Source organism: Anastrepha obliqua, chromosome 3 (genome assembly GCF_027943255.1).
Source record: "Anastrepha obliqua isolate idAnaObli1 chromosome 3, idAnaObli1_1.0, whole genome shotgun sequence".
Lineage (NCBI taxonomy): Eukaryota > Metazoa > Arthropoda > Insecta > Diptera > Tephritidae > Anastrepha > Anastrepha obliqua.
Window position 1 is genome coordinate 35,682,605 of NC_072894.1, and position 8,138 is coordinate 35,690,742.

The following is an 8,138-nucleotide window of genomic DNA, read 5'->3' on the forward strand; positions in this document are numbered from 1 at the left end:
TTGGCAGAACCATCACCCACCACTTTGACTGGAGATGACGCTCGTAACTTGGGAGGTCGTAGCGCGGATATCAGCATCAGCTTCAGGACAGGTAGGTGTGCTGCTTTCAGCCACTGTCTTCCTCCGCTCCTCCGTCGAGAGTGAGACGATTAGGGAGCCTATGCCTTTGACCACCGAAGACTCGGTGGCTTCTGTGGGTGTCACTTAAGCCGACCGAGGCCTTTTGGAAGACACAGACGCAGAAGGGCCGACAGAGCCGTATGAAGATTACTCCAGCTCGAGAATTGCCAGACGCATTCTGCTTACCCTCCTTACCATTCTCTTCGGTTTCCCGGCTTCTTTGGGAGGTCGTGCAGCCAGCGCAGTGGCCTCACAACTCAGGCCCTCCGAAACCGGGAAACGACGTTTTTCAGTGTCTGAAGAAGAGGATATTGCAATAGCAACCCCCGACTCCTCCAGGATGCGCTCTCGCTTATACAGCTAAGAGACTTAGGTAAAGGTGGGGCCACCAGAATCCATGCCCCTGCCGTCGAAACAGATGGATTGCTACTTGTGTGGGTTCCACCTGGAGTAATATATCCTTCGTTTTCCATTACCTTTTTCGGTTTTTGTTCGGGACTCCTCCCTAGCCAGTTTGGTTCACGGATGGCACCCTGATTCTATGCCAACTTTGAGTCGTCACACGAGTTTTGGAACCTAACCCACCTAGGAAGACCACTATTGTGATGCAAGGGCTTCCCTATCTACCACCTGAGACGCGTCCGATGAGATATCAGGCAACTTCACACGGGAGTTTTTATTCTTACTAGTATAGTTATATATTCCTGATAACATTGAGACGGCGCCACCTATAGTACTCCGGAAGAAATCGTTGCAAAGAAGTGTGTATGTGTGTGTGTATACGCACTTTTTGTGTTTAGTTGGTGCTGTTGTTGTAGCAGCACAAACATTCCGCATACATACAATATATAGTTTTTATTGTTTCGCTAATCTTCCTCTTCACAAGTAAGTAATTCCCGCCCCTTAGAATAGAAGTTATCAAACACATGAAGGTTTACGCATACACCCACACTCGTTTTCTACGATGTCATTTATGTATATAAAAATACAAAAACTGCATTTTGCTTTCACAATTTTGCACGCGGCACTTCGTTTTCATTAGTTTGTTTAGTTCGAATTGCACAAATTAGATTAGTATCAAACCATTCACTGAATTTTCACAAACATGTAATCCCTTCTCCTTTTGTTCGTTCGTTTTGTATGGCACGAGACCTGACGTCAGACTTGACATAATCCCGAAAAATAAAGTAACAGTTTTGGCAAGGCGCCACCTATGGTACTCGATTCGCTTTGATATCAACGTCAAACAAGTCAACAGTAATAGATTCACACCAAACAGTAAAAGATCGCATTTGACACATTTCGTTTCGTTTCAAGTTTAAGAAGGAGCTTGGGAAAAGACACGCGTTTCATTGCCTGCTTAATCATTCAGATTTACCAGAGAAATTATTTGGAGCGTTTCGAAACGTCGCACGTTTACTAGAAATACAAGTGAAAATTTTCAGTAATTCAACGCAATAAAGACATCATTGCGAACGGTTTTTATTTTCAGCTGAGGTTGCTTTTTATTATCGTATGTCCATCCAGAATTTAAATACATTTGGTAAGTATAAATTTGTGATGAAGAATAAACAAAAATATATTTTGAAACGCCAAATAAAGTGGTTGTAAAGATTTTTTCTCGTCGTTTCTGGGAAGAAAATGGCTGCCACTTTGCATGGGCATGGCTCGCCTTATGAGGCAATATAAAAAATTAAATGACTGCATTTTCGTAATAAAGTATTAAATGATAATATAAGAAATATTCAGAATTTTCGGACATCTCCGTTATGTTGCAAAATATATCAATTTGATCAATGCTATTCGATGGCATGTGGAATGAGTCAGCACGGATAACTTCCAAAATTTCTCTTTAAGAGTGCAACAAGCAATGAATGACATTGTTCACGCTAACGTAGCCCCATCGTCAATACTGTCGTAAATAGTGGCTACGTCAGAGGTCGACGTCACATGAAATTCATTAATTTTGCAATAAATAGTTAATTAAGAGTGTCATTGATTTCTAAATTATCAATAATATGTTGCATACACGTGCATAAATACATGAAAATGTTTCGTATTAAATGATTATTTATGTGTATTTCTGAATCTTTGCTAAATTTTATCGCAATTCGCGCTGTTTCATAGTCGGTACTTCAAACGATGGATACAAATTTATTATATTTGTACACAAATGATTATACATTAATTAATTGTGATATTGAAATAAATGCAACTTATGTACTTGAACGTGTATTTAATTTTGTTTTTACATTTTTAGACCCCTTTGCTGATGCAATCAAGGGTGCTGATGATGATGTTCAAGACGGTCTTGTACACATAAGAATTCAGCAGAGAAATGGTCGAAAGACATTAACAACTGTACAAGGATTATCTTCGGAATATGATTTAAAGAAAATTGTTCGGTCATGTAAAAAGGTAATAAATACATACTTACATATATTTGAAATTAGTTTGAAATTTATTGAATGTTTTGAACATTTAGGAGTTCGCCTGCAATGGCACAGTAATTGAACACCCCGAATACGGAGAGGTACTACAGCTCCAGGGCGACCAACGTGAAAACATCTGCCAATGGTTGACAAAAGCTGGCCTAGCGAAACCTGATCAGTTGAAAGTTCACGGATTTTAAGTCAAACGACGAAGGTCAGCAATTTAAATCAACCAACAAAGTCAACAAGCAATTAACAGAAAGTGAGAGCAACAAACAAGTAGAAGAATTGTCGAGTCATTTGTCATCAGAAACAGTAATAAGAATAGTTATAATTGTGTTTGTTCAGTGCAAAAATACTTATAAGTGTCTTTTATTACAATTATAACTGATTGTGTTTTAAACATCCAGACACCTGGGACATCTTTTGGTTGAAAATAATAATTTCACCGCATAAAAACGAACAACTATATGAAACGGTTATCTGCTAAAATACAACTCGTAAAAAATATTCCCCTTTTTTATATGCTAATGCCTATGGAATAACAGAATGATTAACTAATTAAATTCACTCTACTTCCAACCTACATAGTTATTTTTCCCACAAAACATATTTTTTAATTAATTGAAAATACCAATAATAAAATGTTGAAATTAGAATATAACAGCAAATCTAATGTATGTAGTCAAAATAACGCTGGTAGTCTAATATGGAAAAAAAATTGGCGAAGGGGGAAACGAATACTCCTTTATCAACAGCAGTGCACTCATTACAGAATTAAGGAAGAAGACTATTATTAATTTTGCAAATACATAATTAACATGAAGAATTGAATAAATAATTTAAAACAATTCTAATTTTGATTCAGATAGGATATTATATTTAAATAGAACCGCATAAATGGGCGTACGCAAATATTAATAAATTGTAGAGTAACTGGGACGGAAAGTAAACGTTGTACGACTTTTTAATTTGGAATTGGAAACTATGCATCAGTTCGATCAAAGGCGACCAGCATATATCGGAGATGCATGCAGAACCGTGTTTGACATTGTTTTGGTGATTCAGTTACTGACGAGCGTAGTATGGTACACTAGACAGGGCTAGTTTATAGGGGCACCCTTGATCGGCAAAAACCCGAGTCATTCCAGTAACGTAGAACCGGCTGCCATGAGAATGTTGACGAGCGTTGTCCTACCCAGTAGTTTCCTAAAATGAACATCCAAAATGGATTGTCTTCGAGCTTCAAAAGACGTGGCAGTGTTACTTTTTATGCGATAGTATAACGTTCTATCACATAATAAAAAGTTGACAAGCTGATAATCCTCACTAGCTAATCAAGAGTAGAATAAAAGTTTCCACTGCGGAGCTAAAATGGAAGGGGAAAGGTAAGTTCTTATTTAATAAATACTGTTTCGAAGTATAATATTGTTTTTAGCGCAAAATTAAACTCAAATGAAACGAAGTTATTGGTCCATATTTTCAACCCGCACTTTCGGCGCTAAATAACTTCTTCAATATTGAGTCGGCTAATCAGCTAAGTATCAAGCACAGCCATAAAAAAAGCAACACGTCGCAATCAAGCGGAAATTATTGCAAGCAAGTGTAATTTATTCCAAATGCTGCTCGAATGGTTATCATTAATATTTTGGTTGACTTCCTTAACGTCACTTGTACTGAGCGGATACAAATTCAAATGTTCCTTAACCAAAAAGTCTATGATGTGTAATAGTTTGAAGTTCCTAAATCAATACGCTAGCTCAAAATCTCATCACTGCAAGCATCGCACTAATAATTTGCAAAACGACGCTTAGGAAGTCAGTCTGCATACATATGTAAATGATGATAGCTCCAGCTCGACCTTTACAATTATGAACAAAGAAATGTATCTATTAAGTTGAAAACTATGTCAGGTAATCAAAATTATGTATTCTCGTTTCTGGCTCGGATTGTTGTCAGTATTTGTTTGTTTGGTTATGTAAAAAACCCACAAACAAGTCAAAGCCACAGATTAGTATCTTTTTTTCTTTAAGATTACTCCCGTCTAAGCTAACCCACAAGCCAAATCAACAACACATTTTTGTTTTATTTATGTGAAATATATTTATAATATTAATATATTCATAATAATCGGCATTTAAAATATTTCATATGTATATAATAAAATGCCAAATATGTTGGCAATACCGTTGAATATTTCCCACATACACTACAGTTTGATTGCATTTAGAAAAAGTAAATTTTCCTAATTCAAACTGTGAACTATAAACGAATAAATAATGAGTAAACGTCTAAATAGGCATGTACATGTATGGATAGATGTTTAAGTGTTAAAAGTATCTGGTTTTAGGTATATGTAAATTTTTGAAAGGGAGTATTAAAGTTTGCTGTGGTAAAAGTTAATTCGGTTCTTGCATCGTGTGCATAGCGTACATATCTTCGTCCATATGGGTTTTAGTTCAGGTTCGCGTTCTCGTTCTAGTTACGTTTAATTTTTCGTAAATTTCGTTTAACTTTTTTCTTGTAAAATCTCTGCTCAATTTAACACTCATAATATCAATTATTTCTCTGTACTGTAGCTGTAGCTCATTACAGTGTCTGTTGCGCTCCGTTAGCGTTTGGCTCCGTTTGCGTATTGGGGTACTTTGTCTCAAATTGGTCATTGTCTACAAGTGGCATTATGTAGCTTTATTCATATTGTGGTGACTATGACTGTGACAGAGTGATTGTGAAAGTCTGAGTCGGTTGGGTTGGCGGTTTGTTCATTGCTGAAGCACTTTACATATTCTTATGCATATGCTATTACCACCTCTACAAAATCTTCGTTCTTCTGTATCTAGCAGTTTCCGTTTTAACTCCGTTTGCGTTTCGTTTCCGTATATGTTTTCTGCGGTCAGTTAGTTTCATTATATTTCTTTTGTTTTTATTAAGTAATGGAACGTTATTGTTATGGTTTTAATTTGGTTTGCTTTATGTTTATGTCTGTGAAAAAGAAAAACAAAACACGCTCATTAACCTGCAATGATTAGTTCTAGAATCATATGCTTTAGAATTTTTTAGTAATAGTAACGGAAGACGGTCAAATATTAGTGATCAGTCTATTTAAAAATATTGAGAATTAAAAAATTCAAATAACATTTCACTTACCAGATACAAATACTGTCTTTTGTTGATTATTTGTAACGACAAAATAAAAATTTAAAAAAAATTACTGGCTTACGTTTAATTTCTTCGAAGGCGTTTCCTTCCATTGTCATCACCATCTCCATTACCCCGCTCTTCCGCTTCCATTACCTATAAGTAAGTATTTTTGATTAATTAGGCCTATCTATTATCTGAATACGATTTACTTTTATTTTCGTGCCACAAATTTCGGCACCATTCAACGCTTGAATCGCCTTTTGTGCGCTGTCTCTATCTGCATATTTTACGTAGCCACAATTTTTATTTGGCAGTAGGTACACATCGATTAGACCCTTCCAACATGAAAATACATTCTTCAAAATAGACTGTGGAAGATTCTGTAATAGAAAATAGATATTCCCATAAAAATAAAGAATAATACAATGCATCAAAGTAATGGTTTAAATCTCTCGTAACAAATCCCGAATAAGTTTTTCGAAATACAGATATGTTTTTTATGTACTTACTGCAGCTAATACAATAAACAATCTTTGTGCCACTGGTGTGTCAGTAGATGCCATTGGCTGAGCAGGTGGCAATGGTACATTACATATTGAATCTTTTTTAGTTCGTTCTGTAAGAATTAGTTAGTTTGTAAATATATTTCATAATTCCAACCTTATATTATCACATACTATCTATGAACGATGTATCCATTCGAGCTGAACTCATCCCCGCCACTTTAACGATGATTCGTTCGCCCATCGGATATTCAAGGCCATGCAATTTATCTCTAAAATTTTATCAGAAAGATATGTATATGACATGTCCACAAATTTTATATTTTGTAGATTTAGTTCGTACTTTGCATAAATTGCTGCCTCAGGATTATCATAAACGACAATTGCTTCGTTGGTTCTTGGGCCATCTGTTAAATAAAAGAAATTAAATTTAAATTCTTTAAAAAAGGCAGTTGCCAAACATACATTCTCTCGTTATTTGACAATAATCTAAGCCAGGGATGATGTCAAATAAACGCCACAACTGGTCCTGATTAACACAATTACTAGCGATCACTTCTAAACAGGTTGGTTGTGGCATGGGAACATTTTGCATTCTCAGGAATGCTGCCATATCACTGTTGAAAGAGCAGTTCCAGTCATTATTAAAGTTGCCATTGTTATAGGTGCCACTACTACTGCCTCCCCCACCACCACGACTCGAGCCTATCAGTGGGTTATCATCAGTTTGTCGTCCGTACTGGTCTCTTTGTGAACGTGTAGAGCCTTTAGGCTCAGCAAAAACTGCTTTGTATTTAGGAGGGCAATTTTCAAATGCGACAGCTGCATGATAGAACCTTGTAAAAACAAAATATTCGCGAATTAGTAGCATTTGGGATTCTAACATGGTAAACTAAAGTAACTCATACTCACTTTGTAAATCGGACATATCCAAATCCTTTGGGTGATCCAGTTGATTTATCTTTGACAATCGTTACATTTTCCACATCACCCCATTGGGAAAATTCGTTCCTTATTTCGTCTTCAGTAGCTGATTTCGATATAACAATGAACAGGCGAACATACTTTTCCTGTTCATTTTCAGATTTGTTAGAACCCTGGTTTCGGCTTTGAATAGATTAAGCACAATTTTAAATGACCTCAATTAGAAAAATCTATCATATAACTTACTTGGCGGCTACTAGCACCTTCAAAGTCCGATCCATTTTGCCAATTGTCTTGCCATTCATCTCTTCTTGCGCTTTAGCCGCATCAGATGTCTTTGCAAATTTTACATAAGCAATCCCTTTGTTTTCCCCAGAGTTCTTGTCCTTTACCACCCAAATATCTTCGATCTCACCATAAGGAGAGAATGCTTCTCGAAAATCTTCTTCTGTATGAGCTTTATTGCAAATTATGAAAAGACGCGACATGGGCGGATCGTCATCACTGGAATAATCTCGGCCTCCACCGCCACGTCCACCATCTCGGTGCCCATCCCGTGACTGCGATCGATAATCGGACATTGGATTTCTTTTCCTTGAAATACTCAAAATTTACTGATTAAATTTTACTTTTATTGGCAAACAATTTTCAAGCTGTTCTAGATAAAATGGCGTGGATGAAATGTATGTATACCGGTAATAGAGATGAGTATTGTGAGCCTTACTTCGATATGTATTCGGCTCATGTCTAATAGACTCGTTACACGTTCAAATTATTTGATCACACACATCGAATATTCTATCAAATTCCAGTTTCTCATATGAGTCCAAGTTTTGTAAACACTAAAATGAATTGAGTATCTAAGGTGGCACCATTATCAAATAGTTACTTTATTTTTCGTGATTTTAAAAAGTCTGACGTCTGCTCCCTTCGCAATACAAAACAAATAAAAGTAGGAGAAATTACATGATTGTGAAATTTCAATAAATGGCTTGGTAATATTCTGATTTGTGACATT

At 36.2% G+C, this 8,138-nt stretch overlaps 2 protein-coding genes across 2 annotated transcripts; one reads left to right on the plus strand and one right to left on the minus strand.

Annotated features, from left to right (window-relative positions):
• The first annotated feature begins 1,475 nt into the window (after positions 1-1,475).
• On the plus strand, positions 1,476-3,505 carry LOC129242348 (eukaryotic translation initiation factor eIF1). The gene is made up of 3 exons (XM_054878940.1): positions 1,476-1,663; positions 2,381-2,538; positions 2,606-3,505. Exons 1-3 carry the CDS (start codon positions 1,636-1,638, stop codon positions 2,750-2,752), a joined length of 333 nt encoding a protein of 110 aa, XP_054734915.1. The 5' UTR covers positions 1,476-1,635; the 3' UTR covers positions 2,753-3,505.
• Positions 3,506-4,642: 1,137 nt separating this feature from the next.
• LOC129241634 (RNA-binding protein 45) lies at positions 4,643-7,816 on the minus strand. The gene is made up of 9 exons (XM_054878072.1): positions 7,367-7,816; positions 7,109-7,303; positions 6,662-7,032; positions 6,540-6,603; positions 6,371-6,468; positions 6,203-6,309; positions 5,903-6,073; positions 5,773-5,846; positions 4,643-5,534 (listed from the first exon to the last, which is right to left on the minus strand). The coding sequence occupies exons 1-8, from the start codon at positions 7,699-7,701 to the stop codon at positions 5,775-5,777; spliced, it is 1,413 nt and encodes a 470-aa protein (XP_054734047.1). The 5' UTR covers positions 7,702-7,816; the 3' UTR covers positions 4,643-5,534; positions 5,773-5,774.
• Positions 7,817-8,138: the final 322 nt, after the last annotated feature.

What these genes read in the sequence shown, in the direction of transcription:
- LOC129242348 (XM_054878940.1), top strand. Translation starts at nt 1,636, where the DNA reads ATGTCCATCCAGAATTTAAATACATTTG. An exon ending in CCAGAATTTAAATACATTTG is followed by an intron (nt 1,664 to 2,380) that starts GTAAGTATAAAT and finishes TTACATTTTTAG; the next exon opens with ACCCCTTTGCTGATGCAATC. An exon ending in TTGTTCGGTCATGTAAAAAG is followed by an intron (nt 2,539 to 2,605) that starts GTAATAAATACA and finishes TTGAACATTTAG; the next exon opens with GAGTTCGCCTGCAATGGCAC.
- LOC129241634 (XM_054878072.1), bottom strand. Translation starts at nt 7,701, where the DNA reads ATGTCCGATTATCGATCGCAGTCACGGGATGGGCACCGAGATGGTGGA. An exon ending in TTGTCAAATAACGAGAGAAT is followed by an intron (nt 6,604 to 6,661) that starts GTATGTTTGGCA and finishes TTTATTTAACAG; the next exon opens with ATGGCCCAAGAACCAACGAA. An exon ending in GAGGCAGCAATTTATGCAAA is followed by an intron (nt 6,469 to 6,539) that starts GTACGAACTAAA and finishes ATAAAATTTTAG; the next exon opens with AGATAAATTGCATGGCCTTG.